This window comes from Curcuma longa, chromosome 1 (genome assembly GCF_044706935.1).
Source record: "Curcuma longa cultivar G26 ecotype Majalengka, Jawa Barat chromosome 1, ITB_CL_G26_1.1, whole genome shotgun sequence".
NCBI classification, from domain to species: Eukaryota; Viridiplantae; Streptophyta; class Magnoliopsida; order Zingiberales; family Zingiberaceae; genus Curcuma; species Curcuma longa.
In genome coordinates, this window is record NC_133861.1 from 17,998,109 (window position 1) to 18,017,493 (window position 19,385).

General features: G+C 40.9%; 3 protein-coding genes and 2 pseudogenes across 4 annotated transcripts; 1 reads left to right on the plus strand and 4 right to left on the minus strand.

Moving 5' to 3' along the window:
* Positions 1–1,278: 1,278 nt before the first annotated feature.
* Positions 1,279–3,255, plus strand: LOC141834325 (mannan endo-1,4-beta-mannosidase 1-like). The gene is made up of 5 exons (XM_074721702.1): positions 1,279–1,828; positions 1,924–2,118; positions 2,199–2,321; positions 2,402–2,601; positions 2,686–3,255. Exons 1-5 carry the CDS (start codon positions 1,493–1,495, stop codon positions 3,131–3,133), a joined length of 1,302 nt encoding a protein of 433 aa, XP_074577803.1. The 5' UTR covers positions 1,279–1,492; the 3' UTR covers positions 3,134–3,255.
* LOC141834334 (large ribosomal subunit protein P2-like) lies at positions 3,168–3,970 on the minus strand. The gene is given in 4 exon segments (XM_074721711.1): positions 3,168–3,404; positions 3,503–3,547; positions 3,550–3,716; positions 3,787–3,970. Coding segments are annotated over 4 exon segments (327 nt in total). The 5' UTR covers positions 3,875–3,970; the 3' UTR covers positions 3,168–3,377.
* Positions 3,971–4,290: 320 nt separating this feature from the next.
* On the minus strand, positions 4,291–7,305 carry LOC141832196 (putative receptor-like protein kinase At2g42960). 2 transcript variants are annotated; one of them, XM_074719785.1, is made up of 8 exons: positions 7,240–7,305; positions 5,889–6,566; positions 5,716–5,820; positions 5,351–5,473; positions 5,088–5,258; positions 4,881–5,010; positions 4,587–4,796; positions 4,291–4,480 (listed from the first exon to the last, which is right to left on the minus strand). In XM_074719785.1, exons 2-8 carry the CDS (start codon positions 6,560–6,562, stop codon positions 4,406–4,408), a joined length of 1,488 nt encoding a protein of 495 aa, XP_074575886.1. In that variant the 5' UTR covers positions 6,563–6,566; positions 7,240–7,305; the 3' UTR covers positions 4,291–4,405. The 2 variants fall into 2 exon arrangements, with proteins under 2 accessions (XP_074575886.1, XP_074575822.1); XM_074719721.1 differs by having other exon boundaries at positions 5,351–5,512.
* A 1,585-nt stretch (positions 7,306–8,890) lies between these two features.
* LOC141825269 (glucosidase 2 subunit beta-like) lies at positions 8,891–12,312 on the minus strand (annotated as a pseudogene).
* A 503-nt stretch (positions 12,313–12,815) lies between these two features.
* LOC141829626 (auxin response factor 2-like) lies at positions 12,816–17,999 on the minus strand (annotated as a pseudogene).
* Positions 18,000–19,385: the final 1,386 nt, after the last annotated feature.

Genomic DNA, 19,385 nt, shown 5'->3' on the forward strand with positions numbered 1-19,385 from the left:
ATCACTATGAGATTTAAATTGGTATAAAGATATTGGTAATGTAAAAGGGCTATTAGAGTTTCATTTTGACACTAAGAGTTTGATTAATCATTACTAATTCATGGTTTCCAAATATCATTTAAGAGAGAAGAAAACATAGCAGCGAATCAATCATATCATGCTTCTTTTTCTTTTTCTTTTCCTTTGAAGCAAAGAAATGGAAACTTGTAGTTGTCGGTGAATCAATAACCCTGTTCCAATTTCTTTCAGCTCAACACAATAGTAGATTTCTTAATCACGAAAGAGTAGTATAAATAAAATAACATAAAAAATATTATAACGAATTCAGATAGAATCAAAACTTTCCTGAAGAAAAGAGAAAAAAAAAGAAAAGGCAAATAATAATATTAGATCGGTGATGTGCGAAGCGTGAACAAACCAAACAAGTAGTCGGTGGAGGGACACAATTAACGACGCCCACGAGTTGAAAGGGACCACATGATGGTACAGTACGTTGAAGGATGATGCTCACTCGTTATTTCCGTTAGTTTATTATTATTATTTTATTATTTATTTTTTTTCTCCCCTTGATTCATGGCATTGATTTGGTAATTGGTAGCTTTACTAAACCTTACTTTCCTGTCCACCACTCCAGATCTAGTCGTCTAATAAGGGATACTGTTGGTGTTGCCCTTTTCTCTGTAGTTTTCTCCTCAATCAAAGGTACTTGTTTCAGCATTGTGCCCAACTAAAATGTTTTTCATATTTTTTTTAATTGATCATCATGGAGATCCAAGTTAATATTTTTACAAAAATAAGTTAATTTTGATCATCATGAAGAGAACAATTTCGAAGGATCAACTGAAATAAGTTAAAATAATTTTTAAAATTATAAATGATACTATAATAAATTGTATAACTAATCTTTGCTTTTTTTGGTCAAGATCCTTTATTTTGACGAAGACTGAATCTTAAAACTCAGGAAATTTGGCGAGACTTCCTGATCTTCACACCGACTTGTAAATAGGGTGTCATCAATATGTTTAATTGGGATATTGAATCAATCACATCAAGCCAATGAAATGGCTGTTCTAAGAACAATTTGACCTTTGTTTTAAAAAAATTACTGAAGAAAAAATTACTGAACAACTTGCTTTCTGTACTTCTAACTAGAAATTAAAGTATTGGAAATAAGTGAATTCTAAGACAAAAAGAAAGAAGTTACTTTTGCAAATAGCTCGTCTGGGACAAAAAGTGTGTTGTTTCATTAGCGCTGTGTGTTCTTCCTTTCTTCAAGGCATGTTCAGTGGCCAAAAGAGTTCACTGGCATCGGTAGGCATGGCCCATGCACATGATCCTTCTCGAGCATTTATAGCAGAGGAATCTGCCTCTCCTTCCACCTCAAGCATCCGAATTCCATAATCAAGCATAGGAGGAGAAGCGCTAGTTCCATTCCTTCTTTCCCTATCCCCACGGTTCCATCTCAATTCTCAAAGAAGAAGAAAGGTTAGTCATGACGGCACTGAGCCATTTGGCTTTCCTTCCTGTGCTGCTGCTGCTGCTGCTGCTGAGTCCTCCACGGAGCCACCGTGTTGAGGCCTCTGATGGATTCGTCAGGGCCAAGGGCCTGCACTTTGAGCTCGATGGCAACCCCTTCTATGCCAACGGCTTCAATGCCTACTGGCTCATGACGCTGGCCGCAAACCCCTCTCTCAAGGACAAGGTTTCCTCTGCCTTCCGCGAGGCCTCCGGCCATGGCCTCTTGGTGGCAAGAACTTGGGCTTTCAGTGACGGCGGCAGCAATGCCTTGCAGTACTCCCCTGGCTCCTACAATGAGCAAACCTTCAAGGTCTCACTCACAAAATCCTTATTTTTTTAATAAACAAAAATAAAACACACATATATAATACGCAGATCAATTTGTCATTTCCTTTTGTGATTTAGGGCCTGGATTTTGTGGTGTCCGAGGCCAAAAGATACGGGATCAAGCTCATCTTGAGCTTTGTCAATAACTACGACAGTTTTGGAGGGAAGAAGCAGTATGTCCAATGGGGAAGAGAACAGGGGCAATTCATTGCATCAGATGATGAGTTCTTCACAAACCCTGTCGTCAGAGGGTTTTACAAGAACCACATCAGAGTAAATTATTTTTCTGTTCATCAATTAGTGACATATCTGAACATACATCCGATCAAATCTCCATGGTTTTCACTTTTCAGACTGTGCTCACAAGAGTTAACACCATCACTGGAGTAGCTTACAAGGACGAGCCGACCATTTTCGCCTGGGAGCTCATGAACGAGCCCAGATGCCAATCAGATCTCTCAGGAAGAACTATTCAGGTTCTTTATTTTTGATATTTGCATACTGCGTTTTCTTTTCCTTTGAAGAAACACAAAACTGATATGCTGTTTCTTTTAAGGCATGGATTACGGAGATGGCTGCTCATGTGAAATCCATAGACAGCAACCACTTGCTCGAAGCTGGTTTGGAGGGATTCTACAGCACATCCTCGCCCGAAAAACAATTCAATCCCGGCGTGGACATTGGAACCGATTTCATCCAGAATAATCAAATTCCCAACATCGATTTCGCCACCATCCACTCGTATCCGGACCAGTGGTAATCTCTCCGGCGAATTTAAATTTGATAATATCCCGAGCGATAAAGCATCCGAATGTAATCTCCCGTGTTGACGGGTCGCAGGTTGTCGTCCTCCGACGACCAATCCCAGCAGGCGTTCCTGAACAAGTGGCTCGACGTGCACATCCGCGACGCCAGCTCCGTGCTCCGGAAGCCGCTGCTGATCACGGAGTTCGGTAAGTCGCAGAAGGACCCCGGGTTCAGCGTCGACCAGAAGGACGCCCTGTTCCGGACCGTGTACTCCAAGGTGTACTGGTCGGCTAGGACGGGCGGCGCCGCCGCCGGAGGGCTGTTCTGGCAGCTGCTCACCGAGGGCATCGACTCGTACGGCGACGGGTACCAGGTGATTATGGGGGAGGCGAGCTCGACGGCACGGCTCATCACCGCGCAGTCGAGGCAGCTGCGTAACCTCGGGAAAGTGTACGCGCGGCAGCGGAACATCGCAAGGCTGAAGAGGGCGAAGGCGGTGAGGGAGCAGCAGAGGAGGACCGGCAACAACGTCGGCAACTAATAATTACTGAAGGTGGTGGATTACTAGCAGCAGATGCTTGAAACTCTCTTCGAGATGAAGCGATTTCATCCGGGAGAAAACTAAATAAATTTTGAATATATTTTATATATAGATGTTTGCTATGATCTCTCTAAGAGAGCACTGATGAGTGATAATGAAATCTTTGTTCTGTGTCTTTTATATCGCAACCCATCACATGGCAACAGTTCTTTGGATCAATGCTCGATCCGCAGCAACGCATTGCTTAATCGAACAAGCTGAAACCCATGTCCTGAAAAAATTATTGAAGAAAAAGGCAAATTAAGTCCATCAGATATTAAAAATCACGGTTTTATTTCATTCTAAGATAAGCGAGATCGAGATGCTCACGTCGTCGGATTCCCCCTTCTCCTCGACCTCTTCTTCTTTTTTGGATCCTCCGCCGCTGGAGTAGCGCCAGCGCCGCCCCCACCGCCGCCCCCACCGCCGCTCGATACTGCGACAGCGACCTTCTCCCTTCCGACAGCTACGAGCTCCGTGATGTCCTTCTTGGAGACTTCGTACAGGAGGAGATCGATCCTGCCGTTATCCCCCTCCGCTCCCACTGCGCAAACAAGGATCACACGAGCGAACAAAAGTATCGATTGAGCAAGCAAATCGAAATGGGTGTTCACCTGACTCAAGGATAGGCCTGATATCGTCGGCAGAAGGGTGGGAGTTGCCACCGAGTACGGCGAGGAGGTACGCCGCCACAATCTTCATCTCCGCTCACGGACTCGCCGCCGCCGGTGTCCAACAGAAGATCCGGGGAGTGCGGTAACGTCGGCGCAAGTTGATAAACCCTAGGGTTGATTCCAGTGCGACAGCAGCCTGTTATAGGTTAACGGGCTCAAGAGTGTTATTGGGCCTGTAGCCCAATTGGCAGGGCTGGAGAATTATTATTTATAGAGGTTTTTTATCCTTGCAAAATTTCTTCTTCTATATTATGCCATTTATAAAAGGTTGATGACTTCTATAGATTATTTTTATGACTTATTAATATACATACAAAATCAAAATATAATAATAAAAAATACATATTCTTTTATATTCTCTCTTACTTTTATTCCTAGGAATCATTGGGCTTGTAGCTTTTTTTTTATAGTAGAACAAAAATCGTAGACAAATAAAATGGTCCAACAAAAATTCCAAACAGCAACAGAGATTCATGCTCTTCCAAAACGAAGAGCTTTCTCAACAGAATAACCATCAAACTGGCTGGCCCCTTCAATCATTGCAGCAAAGAGGAAATCCTTACACTTCCACATTGCTAGAACTTCCCTTCATTACTTCCATCTCCAGACTTCCTGCCCTTCGGCTTCTGCGACCCTTCACAAAGAACAAGAGTATGTCATTCTTGATGCATTGAAGCTTTCTTGGAAGCATCAAGGACTTAGATTGTGAGAAAACAGCAGTAGTGCAGAAGACAATTAACCTCACGTCGAGCGAGTTCATCCGCTTCGAGCATTCGAACCACTTGCCCCATCTTGGGCCTTTTGCTGGAGTCAGGATCGACGCACTTCAGTGCGGCCAAGAGCGTGCGTTTAAGAGCTCGAATGGATGGTTTAACCTCCAGATTTTGATCCGCTACTTCCTCCGCCCTTCGGCTTCCGACCATCATTTTAAGCCACTCCACCAAATTCACCTGGAAATCGACATTTGTAGTCCAAGCATTACTGCGACGGCCCTTTTGGTGGTATCAAGACTTGGTCGGCCATTATATTTATACCTCATTAGATGTCCTTCCATAATCTACAGGATCCCTGCCAGTGACAGTCTCTAGCAGTAAAACTCCAAAGCTATACACATCACTCCTCTCGTTCAGAAGACCAGTATTGGCATATTCAGGAGCCACATATCTGAAATTCTCATGTCAACATGTTCATCAATCCGTTCAATCTTTTCACCAAGTCAGATGGAAGCATCGAGTACTTACCCAAATGTGCCCATTACTCTAGTGGCGACGAAGCTTTTGTCGGAGCTCAGCAGCTTAGCCAATCCAAAGTCAGATATCTTTCCATTATAATCTTCGTCAATCAAGATGTTACTCGATTTGATATCTCGGTGCACCACTTTTGGTTCGATTGCTTCATGCAGATAAGCAAGCCTGAAAGCCATTCAGCTAGTCAGCTCAGCTCAGCTCAACTAAAACGAAGAGATGTTAATTAGAGCATTGGTTTGGAGAAAATGATGGCTTACGCCTTTGCAGTGCCGAGGATGACCTTCATGCGCTTCTCCCAACTGAGGACGCCTCTTTGATGCGCAGTTCCATGCAGCCACTGCTCCAAATTTCCATTGTTGACGTACTCATACACAAGCATCCTGTTACGTTGATCAAGGTAATCAATCCGATGAAAGTAACTGAAAATCAAATTCTATGATGATGTAGACTCGAGTTCATGATCGAATAAAGTTCAAGAAGTAGAATATATCTTCGAGTTTTACTATTCTGTTCAGTCAGTGTTACAGTTTGGAACTATGCTCCGCTAAAATGTTCGTATATTCCAATCAATAAACAGGCGAACATGAAAAAGTATACCAAACGAACAGCTCAAACTTTTCACCTGTGAATTCCTTCTATGCAATATCCCAAAAGCCTCACTAGATTCTTATGCCGAACATGACCAATGGCTTCCACCTCTACTCTAAATTCCTTCTCTGCCTGTCCTCTGCATGATTCAATGGGTGATCAAGAAAAGATGCTCGAGTAACTGATGCCTGAAAGCAATGAACTTACAGGTTGTTCAGAAGCTTCTTCACTGCGACTTCAGTACCATTCACCAAACGCCCTCGGTATACAACTCCATATCCACCCTCCCCAAGGACATTGTCGTTGGAGAAACGATTTGTTGCAAGCTCAAGATCCCTTAAAGTAAACCAATGACCCCAACCGAGATGCGAGGACTCTGGCAGTCCAACTAAAGGAGGCACGGATGCAAGTGGAAATGCTGAATATGCTTTCCGAGTAGACCCAGAGCTATCTTCATCCCCAGAATACGAACTCCCAGCTCTATCGTTGTGGTAAGCTGAGCTGCACTGGCTAATGTTTTCAGCATCACTCGACTTGCTAATCGTCAGTTGTGCTGCTGCAACTGTCTTCACTGAATCCCTGTCGCTAAATTGGTCATGACTGGGGATGAAAGGCCCTTCATTCTCCTGGAGAGTTTGAGGCAAGCATTGACAACCAACTATGTCTACGGGGATCTCCTTCGAGACGGTTGGGATTTGTGATACTGGTATGCTGTCAAACGTCTTCCTCGTCTTCCTCTTGGATGTGATCCATATGGATAAAACGGCAAGAATAAACACAATTAGAATACCCACGCAGATGCCAATTACAACCCAAAGTCTCAGACCAAGAACGGGTGTCCTCTCTAATAATTCAGCATTTAACGAGCTGTCAGAAGACATCTTTCTGCAATTCAATTAGTGAAGAATTAGTGAAACTAAGACCACCAGTTTGCAGCAGATTATCTGAAAATCTACGATTTAGCCACAACCTTTTTTTTTTTTTTTTTTGACTATTTTGATATAACAATGGCTAGATAGGTAATACTTTGTGATCAGACAGATTAAAATAACATGACTTTTGCATATGCAAAGGACCACTTTACTCTTTGAACTCAAAGGGGAGCATTAACTAACGTTAATTCACTGAACAGTCAAGCATATCATCAGTTATTAAGAGTCTTAAAGCCATTCGATGCCCAAAGTCTTACCATAAACAACAACAAACGAAACAATTTAAGCAATCCTTAAGTCTTACCATATACAACAGCAAGCGAATTAAACAATTTAAGCAATCGTGTAAAGAAGACAATCCAGCATACAAACACAAATTACCACTATTGAAGGCTTGCCTTTCGGTCATCTAACCAACAGGCAAAGCGCTTCTTCAACTCACAGAATTGATGCATTCAGTTTCAAAACCAAAATTGAATACGTCCCAAAACAAGCTAAGGACGTTAAAGAAGCAGAAGAAAAGTAGCTCCTTCTACTGTGTGATAGATTGGGAAGAGAGGTAAGGACAGTTTTATGATAAAACACTGGAACTGCTACTTCTTTGTGAAGGAGAAGGCAGAGAATACCATAAGCTTTGTTGTCATGAGCCAAGTGATGCCTGAAATTATGAAAACCAAAGTTGGTGAGGCCGGAGGGGAGGGGAGAGGTAGAGATCAGGAGAAAGATAAAGCAAGAAAGAGATACATGGTTTAGCATTTAAAGTAGGACGAATAAACAGAAGCATTATAAAATGGTTTACATGTGAGGAGAAAAACAAATAAGAGATTTAGATAGGTAGATAAATTGAATGATAAGCTAGATAAACTGTGTGTGTGTGTGTGTGAGAGAGAGAGAGAGAGAGAGAGAGAGAGAGAGGAAGGACGGAAGAGGTCAACTTCAATGTTTGCAGACAAAACTCCAAATTCACTTTGCAGGCTCGACAATCTTATTGCCAACTTAACATTTTGTCTTTCTCTCTTGCTTGTGGTATCAACCTGACTACCAAATTTAAGACTTTACGACCTCAGCTACAACCTGCTCTTTAATTTTTCGTTTTGTAGGTTTCAGTATATATTAAGCAGTGACTAACAATAATTGTCTTTCAGAATGGAAGACGATTACAATTTTCTACAATTGTTCTTGAACGAAGTGACAAAGAATCGGATTTCAGTATCTGAAAATTAGAAAGAACATTAAGTGCATGGTTGGCAATATGGTATATCACTGAAGTCGACTAAGACTTTCTATTTTTTCAAAACATCAACAAATTATCTGGGCTACAATATTTTCTGGATGCTTTGGAGCATATGGGGAACAAATTCTGAGCTGTTTATTCACGGAGATTGCAGACAAAAGAGTCCTTGTTCTTTGAGCAGATTAGGGAGCTAAACTATGCAACTCCGCCCTTTAAACGAATTATAAAAATAAAAAACTTGTGCTTAGATGCTCTCCCCTATTCTTTTCTCGAAGATTGATGCTTTACAGAGCAAAATGGAAACCATCCGTTCCCAGCTTTTCTTTATTGTTTCCTGATAAAATCATCTAATTCATGAAATATGTGTGCGTAGAGTTACTTTGCGTGAGGAGGAAGGCTCATGAGAGCACATTACCTGCTGTTGTACAAAACAGAAAACAGAGCTAGGATTCTCGTGACAGCTAATGGGACAACCTACTGCAGCTGCTGTTGCACCAAAGGCAGTGAGGCCACGGCGAGGGATGAGGAATAATAGGCGATGGACCTCAAGGACCATTGACGGAGAAGAAAGCTGTTTCAAGATTAATAATTCATTTGTGCAATCATTACGTAGACAAATCGTATGCAACTTTTTATGACATTTTGTAATTATTGCTTAATAACCGTGAGTCCCTCATTTATCTATGGGATAAATCCAAAGTACATACAATCAAAATTTGACCTTCAAAATATTCATTGGAATTCAAGTTTATTCTTTTGAATATTTTATCACATCCACTTGATGTCCTGTAAAAATTTTCTATCAATAGAGTAAATCAAAAGGCACGGATATAACAGAATTCATAAAATTTTCAAACTCCTAAATATAATATATCCTGAATGAAATTCAAACATTCATTATCTAAGAAGTCGATTCCACCTTCTACCATCTCACCAGAATCCAAGGGGCATTGAAAAACAATCAATTGATGCAAATGATCATGTTGATGTGGTACAAAACCTGTAACAAGGCTTGATTGCTAGTGACATTTAGAGAGAAATGTCTATTTACTCAAGAAATATCGTTTTCTTCGAATACGATTGTGTTTGTACTAGTGGAAGCAAAACGCAATCATAAGAGCTGCACAGACCATCAATTGCATTGCGATAACCACTCTCAATCCTGCACGAATACTAGACATTAGAAGCCCATCACCTCGTATGTTCTTAATAAGATTCTCCAGATCAATCCGAATATTCCTACTTCCTATAGTAAGATTGTTCAGACCATTTGACTCTACATAGACTACGACAGTGCCATTCTTAGAAGCATTCTGATCTTTCCAGCATGTGTTTAGGCATTCGGTTCCACTCTACAAATATGCAAAAGTTATAATCAAGAAAAAGTTATAGTAGCTTAAACTATGATCAGATGTCAGAATTGCATCAATCTTCAGCGAAATGAACACAGGAAAAATCAAATCTTAAGCCTATGTACCACAGATATGATCGTTCACTCGAGAAGAGAACAAGAAGCAAGGTGCATCTCCCCGACATTGCTGCAGTAGAAAGTACTTTCTGGGCAAGCAGAAGTTCCTGTAACACAGAAAAAGAGGAAGCAATCAATACTGGCTAAGCAAAAAAAATATGAAAACAATGAACACTAGACATCTGGATCAACTGCGTAAGCTTTCAAAGCCATAATCTGTGAATAATCAGAGTTCAATAATTTAGTTTCCGTTTCAAAGATTGAGCAAATCTAAAGAAGTCCTGGGACGTGGCTCATCACTAAGCAGCCTCTAGTTGACAGGAAAATTCAGAGGCACAAAGAATGAAGCATCATGATCGATGCTATTACACGAAGATTGCCCAATTCAAATTATCATAACCACTCGAATGATAATAATGAACGCCTGTAAGCATGACAGTGGTTCATCTTCGGAAAACCAAGCCATATAATAAGCAAGGAAGAAGTTACATATAACAGCTCAAAGTGATAACCAGCTGCGATATCTAGTATGGTAACTTCAAGATCTGTAAGCAGATTCACTAGCTTTCCTAACACATAATTATCACAAGTATTCCATACAATACAAAATATCACATAAACATCTTGTGACCAATTGGCACTCAGCAATCCCACTGATTAAATCAATGGCATGTTGGATACCTGATTCCAACAAGATATGCCTATTATCGTGTTATGTTCAACCAATAAAACATCTCTCCCAGTGAACCAGTACTACAGTTCCTGTTGGATCGAGAAAGTCGAGGGAGGGGGATGAATCTCATCTTTAAAGAACTTTTCTTTTCAAAATCAAAGATCGCAACGGAAAATAGAATAAACACAAGATATTTACTTAGTTCACAATTCTCGTTGGATTGCTACTCCAAAACCCGTAATCTAATTTGGACTACCTCGTTGGGCAAATCGCTAAAATCCTCCTTCCGAAGAACTTTCGGAAAGGAGGGTGCGATTACAAGAAGTAGGAGATTGTAACAACAATACAATTCTCCTAATAAAAGAATGCTACAAATGAAAGAATACCAACAACGAAAGATGCGACTTTGAAGTAGGTTATCGGAGACTTGTTCGGCTTTGCTCGGACGACGAAATTAGCACAAATATCGAGGAGTTGAAAGCTTGAGATAGATACTATGTCTCAAAATTTGAGCCTATTTTATAGGCCTTCTTCGGTCGCCTGGAGAGCCTTCAGGGTGACTCCAGCTGTGCTTGTCGATTTGAAAATTCAACCTGTTAATTTGGCTTCTTCGATCGCCTGGACAGCCTTCCGGGCAACTCTGGCCTTATCCAAACCGACGTATTTATAACATCTCCGAGTGCCTAGAATTGATTCGATCACCTGGCAGTCACCTCTGATTTGACTTGCCAAAATTACTCTCCGATCGTCTGGAAACTATATGGTCGGGTGCAAAACCGAGATAGCTCACAAATAATATACTATCCGATCACCTGGTAAAAATCTCTCTTCGGATCAACGTCGTGCAATTAAGACACATCTTCATACAGAACGAGAGGTCCAACTGATCTACCAATTATGAACTTCCTTTGCTTAGTATCCGATCGACCCAATCCACTAAGATTTTCTTGCAACACCGAATTAATACAATAACAATAATAATAATGAAAAATAGTGTTAATAACATTGTACTTTGGTTGATCAACATCCGATGGTCCGGTCGACTGAGGGTTTTTCCTCTTGCTTGAAGTTCACTCCTGCAAAACTTCTCACTACCTAAAGTTCACTCCCTTAAGATTTTTCCTCTTGCAAAGCATACGGTCACTCTTAACTTGCTTGGACTTTTCCTTTTGCCAGTCATCCGGTTAACCTTGATCTGACTAGACTTCTCACTTAAGCAAGTCAACCTTAATCGGACTCCATTAAATATGTTGTTAAATAAACCTCAAAATCTTATAGGTCGATTGCATTAACAATTATCTCCTGCAGTAACAAAATCACCTAAATCGTTACACAATAAAGTTTTGGCTGCAATAATTTTTTTATTTGTTCAAAGACTGATCAATCATAATTATAACCTAACCAGTTGACAAGACAACCAAAGTGTTGAGTTTGAAGTAAGAGTGACAATAATCTTGTAGAAAAACAGTCTTGTTAGATTTTTTCAAGTGATTTCAAACTCTGGCCATTATAACACTAACAAATAATTCATAAAACATTTGACATGACCCCTGAAACCTGGCCCCAAAAGGAACATGACCCTCCTCACTGATCCAGTTCAGACACACAAGCCTGGATTGTATGTCAAAGCTTTTGTGCCGCCTGATCCATAGCTTAGTTTAATTGAAGGTGAGTAGCACGTTTACAATGAGAAGCTGTACTTTTGAAAATAATTTTAAATCAAGAACTCATATAGTTGTGATGGTTTAAAAATGGTTCTAAATTCCAAAATAATTGTTCATCCTTTGAAATAAGCAATATGGAGATGGTTTGAAAATTAAACGCCATATATCCTCGGTATCTTTCATTATTCCTATATCTTTTATCCATCTTGCTCTCCATCATTCCAGGAAATAATTAACAGAAACGCCCAAGTAATATAGTCGCACAACTGTTTCATGCTAAAAAGAGGAAAAACTAAATAAGGCACAAATCAAGCAAAAAGCCAGATCAATAAGGAGGAGCGAACCAGGTTCGTCAGTTCCATCAGGACAATCACAGAAGCCATCATTTAGCCGATCTTTAGAGAAATTTGGGAAGCAAGCTATCACCGGCCCCACGAAGTACTTCTCATCTGCAAGAAACATTAGTGAGGGAAAAGAGTATAACGAAACAAGAGGCGAGGCGGGAGCAGAATCATTGACCTCGCGGAGAGACGCCACGAAGGGGAGAGGCAGAGAGCGGCGATGGGACGGCGAGGACGAGGACGAAGACGAGGAAGCAAAGGCCGTCTCCTTCTCGTCGCTTGTCGATGCAAACCCTCTAATTGACGGTGAAATCAGCATTAGGAGAGAGGGAATACCTCTTATAAAATTATTTTTCAAAAAATATGTATAATTATTTTATATAATTTTTAATTACTGAATTGGATGACGTATCATAATAGTATGGACATAAACACTTGCCACCTTTAGCCTTAGTGAACATAAGTCTACATCTCTAAGAAAATAAAAAGAATTAATTGAATTTCGCAATCTAGTGCTACGCTTTCTTACGAAATAGCATTCAAACTTTCTTTGTTTGAAAAATTATAGGAATTTGGTTAGCAAAGAAGAAATATTTGAATCCATTCTCAAAAGCACAAAACTCAACAAGGAAGAGCTCAGCATGATCCAGAAATCAACTTAAAACAAGAGCTCAATTACTGAGCAGATCAAAGTCTAGATGATCTAGATTTCAAGTTTAGTAAATAATTAGCTGGGAACAAGATCATCCTATCCAACCTAAACGTTAATTGAGATACAGTTGTGACCCAGAAAAAGGCATTTCTGAGAGTTGATGTTGAGTTGAGAGACATTTTAAAACAACTTTCTTCCTAGAATTCAGCTTTTTAAACTGCTAAGGATCAACCCCGGCAAAATGCTGTTGTTTCTCAGATCGTGAAACTGGATATCAGAAGAATCTGTCAAGTCGGATACTAGTTTCAAAAATGCAACTACCAGATATAACTTCTTAACAGGACTGAGATTACTGCAAGAAATCAAAGCCCTAAACGGAGTAACACTTTCAGCATCGGGGGTGATTAATCCAGTGCGACTGCACACAACAGGTTTCACAGGAATTCGAGGCATCAAACTTGAAAGAACAGTATCAACCTTGTGAGTAGACGATGAGGCTGGTTGGTCTTTATCAACTAGATTAGCTAAGGAATGGTGTCAGTCAAGGAAAAACCAAATAACTTGCAACCATTAGAGCTGGCAATCTGCTCATTCTCCAAACCCAACTTGCAATTTGATAGAGGCGCATCGACTTTTACCACTTGATGCTGCTGGTTGGCAAAAGGAAAACTCATACTTTGAGGCCAAAACAGAAAGTTTGCATCTCTATGGAAGGTATCTGAGCCATTTGGCTTGGCAAAGGAGAGGCCATCACCACCACCTTGGCATTTCATGCTAGGTGCAGATTTCACCAATGTATTCTTGGACTTTCTTTCTTGAAACACAAGCACAGATGATGGAGAAGATGCTTGAACTGCTGGCAAAGACTGTCGACCAATAGTAATGTATCGGGCAGATGCATCAGGTAATTTGCTCTGACTGTGATATGTAAGAGCACCATCAAACATGCAGTAGGCTCCGTCCCTCAGATGAGAATCAGATGGAACTCCAAGGAGATGAGGAGCTTGTGAGAAAATTTCTTGACCTTGCAAGACCTTTTGGAACCCAATAGGTTCATTAAAGCCTGTGCAATCAAAAGGAAACTCAGAATTCCCAAGTGGCATTCTGAAGATTCCTCTTGGTGCAGATGCACTTATCTTAGAGCTGTTTGCAGCAGCTGTACGTGCATCTTCCGCTGCGTATTGACCAACTCCAACCTCAGAACTAGGAGTTGTGCCAATATGATTGACAATTCTGCTTTTTGTAAATTCTTGACCTTGCAAGACCTTATGGAAACTTGCAGATTTCCTAAAGTCTAGACACCCATTTCCTTCTGCAGACAATTGAGCAAAAATTAGAAATAAATAAGATACAGATTAGCCTTTGGTGACTAGGTTATCGTCACACACTAAAGACCTACTTGGAACCCAATAATCCATACTAGGAAGGTGAAGACCGATTTTGGCCCTTTTGGAACCTGCCGTTGACAGGCTGACGGAGCCTAAAACTGAACCAGTTTGTTCAATTTCCCATGGAGATACTCTACTGCGTTGACCAACTTCATCATCATCCCAACTTACCTATACATTTGTAAAGTACATCATCAAGTAACAATGCAGCAGATAACCATTGAATAAACAGAGTTTGGCTTCCAGAATTGCTTAAAAGTACAGTTACAAGCGGATAGAACTTGTGTAAAGGCCCTTCTTGCACAAAATTTAGTGAAGGGGTACCTTCATCACTTGACATGTGTTCTGTTTCAATCTCAAAGTACTAAAGCATCGCAGCTACTACAACAAAATACCTGCAGGATTTTTTTTTTCAAAAAAAAAAAAGTAGTATCGACCATAACTAAAGGGTAGCACCAACTATAACTAAAACATAGCACCTAGTATAATAACTGAAGGGTAGCATCTACTAACTAAGAACAAAAAGAGCATAGCACCTAGGTGAACGGTCATGACTGTCTAAAGGGTAGCACCAATCATAAGTCATAACTAAAGGTTAGTGCCTACCATAGCTAACTGTAGTGTCTTGTGTGACTAAAGAGTCTAAGCAGGTCCTCACCTCTTTTGGCAAGTATCGAGAACCAAATTGTAAATACAATAGGACTCAATTCTAAATATATCAACCTTAGGGGTGTAAATGTCAAAAGAATAATAGTACTCTGTATCAAGGTCAAGGGACTACCAAGGAAAAATAACCCTAATAATTTGTCCTCATTACATTGCAACAGGTATAAAGGACTATACTCGTGTGCTCTTTAACAATTTCATGACTACTGTATACATAAGAGAGCAGGAAAGAACTGTTAATGCTAAATGTACTGGATGCTAATTCTCTGACTTGGTGAGATACAAACATTGCACTACTATTTCTAGAAAACAAATAAAGATTTATTCAGTGCGAGAACAAAAGGATAGTTATATAAGCATACCGACAAACACCTCCACTTGGAACCAGGCCACCTTACAGGGTCGACTTCATCGATCCCAGTTATCAACCCCGTAGACCTTTAAACAGGTAAATGAATGATTCAATTCATTTCAACTTCGATTCCGATTATGAATGTGAGAGGTTTTTTTTTTCAAACCTTCTATCTCTAGCGTCTTCGCTTTCACAAATCATTCTAAATGTCATTCCTACAGAAATAAGATTGTTGAAGCTTTTTGCAAATGCCCAGTATGGAACTATGAAACCTGATGAGCTTCCCCTGCAGGATATGAACAATCTTTAGGAATAAGCATGACAACCATGATATTCTACATTTCTTATTCATCATCTAAGAAGTTGTCATTCATGGGAAATAAACTAAGACATGATGTGCCAAATAGGACATAAAAGTGAATCACTACTAGATATTGATCTTAAAGATAACTGGAAAGTTCCTTTATATGTGGACCTAAGAAAATAAGATATTCTTATAAATAGTGCCTTTTGCATACAAAATTCTCGTGCAACCAAGCATACCTTGGATCATAGTAGATGTGGAAGATTTTCCTTGCGGGGACACTATCAGCAACGACAGCAAGGGTAGCTAGATTCAATTTCCTACTGATATGTGCTAAACCATTAATGCTGCTTTTGGATTGGGTTGCTCTTCTGACACCCAATCTGAGCACTCCATCATTACCACTAGTCACATGAAGAGCAATCTCGTTTTCATAATAAATCATAATTATGACAACACAGAGCAAATACCATAGTATCAGTTTGACTGTGCCTACCGAAGAAACAACACTGCATCCCCCAAGACGAGCTTTTTCCTATTCACGAAGGCACTCCATCCAGTTGTAAGAAGATGCCTACGGGGTTGACCTACAAGGCACACAGTTGAATTTTCTTTAGCTCTAAATATCAAGTTTTTTTTGGGTTCAAACTGCAGTTGTATTTGTGCACCAGTAAATGGGTGGTCTCTCTCCTATGCTGACAAATTCCTTTGTGACAGAAGTTAAGGAAGTCTTATTTATGTTATCTCGACAGAGCTTGTTGGTAGATGCACCATATTTAGATGGTTCAGGCACAGTGCTGGAGTTTTCTGAAACCAATCAAAGCGCAGTAGCATGATAGGTGCTCTTCTAGTTGGTGTTCATTGTCTCTGGCAATGTGGCACTATGGAGTGGATTTTTTTGTATGTAGATGTAGCTGTGCTTATAATCTCTCGATAAAAGTTCAACGAATTGGGAGACTACCAGCACAAAAAAAAGTTCATCCAAACTCGCCAGAAATTTAAATACAGAGACTAGAAGGATTATGTGCAACTTATCAGAAGTTCAGAAACCAGAAAACAAGTGACAGTCTAGTCTCAAAGTGAGAAGATTTGCTTAGCTTACCTCTGTAAATATGCCGGAACCTCCACTCCGTACCATGCACATCTTTGGCAACAAGTTCTTGGGAAGGCCTCTGCAACTTATAATCCTAGAAGCAAATATACACTAGTTAAACAAGATGTTAGCCTTGTCAAAGACAAAGTACCAAAACAACAGGGACACTAAATCTGACTAACTGAAGCATCGACTGCAAAGTAGACGCTCTAAATCAGAGATAGTGGAGGTGATGATTGTTACCAAGGGAGGGAAACAGTCTTCAGCAGCTCGCCGTGGTACAGAGAAGCCTCCATGAGTACTAGTGTCAGAGGCAGTGAGCGTCTTGCAGAACATGTGGGGAATAGAGGGTCTGCTAGCAAATTCCACGTTCTGTTCAACCTCATTATCCTCAACTACATCCTTCTTCAATCTTTGTTCAAAATCCTGATAAAAAAATTCAGATAAAATACAACTGGAGAAGTTTGAACGCCCGGCCATAAACGCCTACCTCACTCTCCGCAACGAGACATAGCTGGGCATAGACCTCGTCTGTATCGCTATCGGCCTGCGTCCATGGAAGCCCCCAAATGAGACGCCGCAAGAACGGTGGAAAATTTTAAAGTAACGGAAGCAAGATGAGAGAAGAAAAACTGACATGGAGCTTGATGCCGACCACGCGGCAAAAGATATGAGGCGGCAAGTTCCCACCGCAGATCCTACCTCTGCCTCCGCCGTCGCTGCCGTCTAGGTTTTCCAGCTGCTCGATGTGGCCTTGCGGCAAGTACACCACTCGGTTCCCCTTCTTTGGCAACCATATCCGTGGCCCGGCACACGCGTGCCACAACTCCAGGCACATCGGCGTCTCTTCCGCCTCGAGCGCCGGGAGCAACGGAGGAGCACAGTGGGCCGTTTGCTCCGGCTCCTCTTCCTCGTCCCCCTCCATCGTGTTCAAATCGATCCCCATTCACTCGCCACCCAGAGACGGCTATTCAAAGCTGCGCTGTGTGGATTACCCAAGGAAGCAGGTGGCAAATAAGAATACAGGAATTGCTAAGCGACGCGTAAAGGCCTGAAGAAGGCCAGCGCGGGAGACCGAGGGGAGAAGAAATCAACTGCGAGACACACAAAAATTACGGGGAAAAAAAACTTTCTTTTGCCCTTTTCCACTCTTCTTCTCTACAAGGTTATTCTCTAGTCATTCATAAGCCTTGCCAAAAGAAAACGAGTCAAAAGCGAGCCATGCCTCAAACCGTACCCCCTGCGGCTCCGACCTTCGTAACTCTCGCCTCTCTCTTCCCATATTGGCTTGCTGTCGCAGCGATGAAGTCGTCATCTGTTGCTGCTGCTGCTGCTGCCGCTGCAGCAGAGCACAGGCACCGTGTCAATTCTTGAAACCCGGAAGGGTGAAGAGGAGAGAGAAATATGCAGCAGTGTTTCAGTTCATCACTCACTTTCTCCTCGCTTTTATCGGTCGAACTGCGTCGTGCTGCAACGCCTGCACCGGGGGCAGGAGAGAGGGTGAGATGCAGCAGAGCTGCCGGGGAGGGGGGGCGCTTTCCTTGGGCCAAAAACGCCACCTGTTTACAAAAGCACAAGTGCAATTTATGCGCTGTTACATCTCGGCTTCCGGGAGGGGAGAAGATAGATAAATATGGTTGATGATGAGATGACAAGACGTGAGGGCGTAGGTTCTTTCATCCACGGGCAATGTGTCCATTATTGCACCTCCATGCCTGCTCGGTTCTCCTGTCACCCCGCTTTTGTAGGACACAGCGGCCCTACTACATTTGCAGTTGCATATCATGCATCTGCTCAGAAAAACAATACAATAATGGCAAATTTGGTCGTAAAATTATGAATCACGCTCACTGTCCTCTTTGTTGCTGCTGTTGTTGCTGTTGCTCTTCCTGCTGCTGCAGACTGCGGCAGGAGGGCCCGCTTTGGACGTGCATGGTGGCCTGGTGGGGTTACAGTTCAGCCCTTTCATCCTCGTTGAACTTGCAGTCTCACGTGCACGAAGCATGCCAGATGAATCAAAGACGATTAGACGAAGAAAGTACAGACAGTTGGGCGAGGCATACATTTCAGATAGAACTTGTGAAAAGATTGCCAAACTCGATTATTAAAACTGCTAATAACTTTGTAAATGTGGAACCTGTGAGGGAATTTGTGATAAAACTAATATTATTATATAGATAATATCTAATAAAAATAAAAAAAATATTAGTTAGAAACGACAGAACAAGTCTGATAAAAGAATTCAAATACACGTGTGGTATTTATTAATTCAATCGATTAAGAACCACTTCTTCCATTCCACATTAATTTGCTCTTTCTAGAATTTCTTTAGAATGTAAAAAAAATGTTATATTTTAAAATCATTTAAAAATAGCAAATGTTGGTGACTAAATTGGTTTATTGAATTAAACTTTTCATTAAAAAGGTTAGAAGGCTAGTTGACAATATTAAAACAATCATTTACAAAACTAGTAATAATTTATATATCATAAAATTTAGATAAACACATGCATGGCATGATATGTATGCAAATACCACAAGAAAGGAAAATATTAGCAAGTAAATAAAAAGACTCAAATTGATGAATGATTGTGTGAACCTTAGCGTCGTCGTCTTAACAGTGAGACATAGATTAGATCTCAAAGGCTATAAATATAACTAGAGAAGTCTTCAGTTAATGAGGGAAAAAGAGTGAATAAGTGCAATTAAGGTTTGGGAAGTAGTGGTAGGTACGCAATAAATAGCTACAATGCATTCGAAAGGCTTGAGGTTGGGACCATTACCTGTTCATTCAGTGTGTTTGAAAAAACAAATACACATGGTTTGCTTGAGGTCTTCGGGTGCTGCTGGCGTTTTTAGTTTCGAGAATAATTATTTTATGATTCATGTGGAATTATTTTAAAATTTTATGGTAAATAGAGGGAAACGATCAAGAAT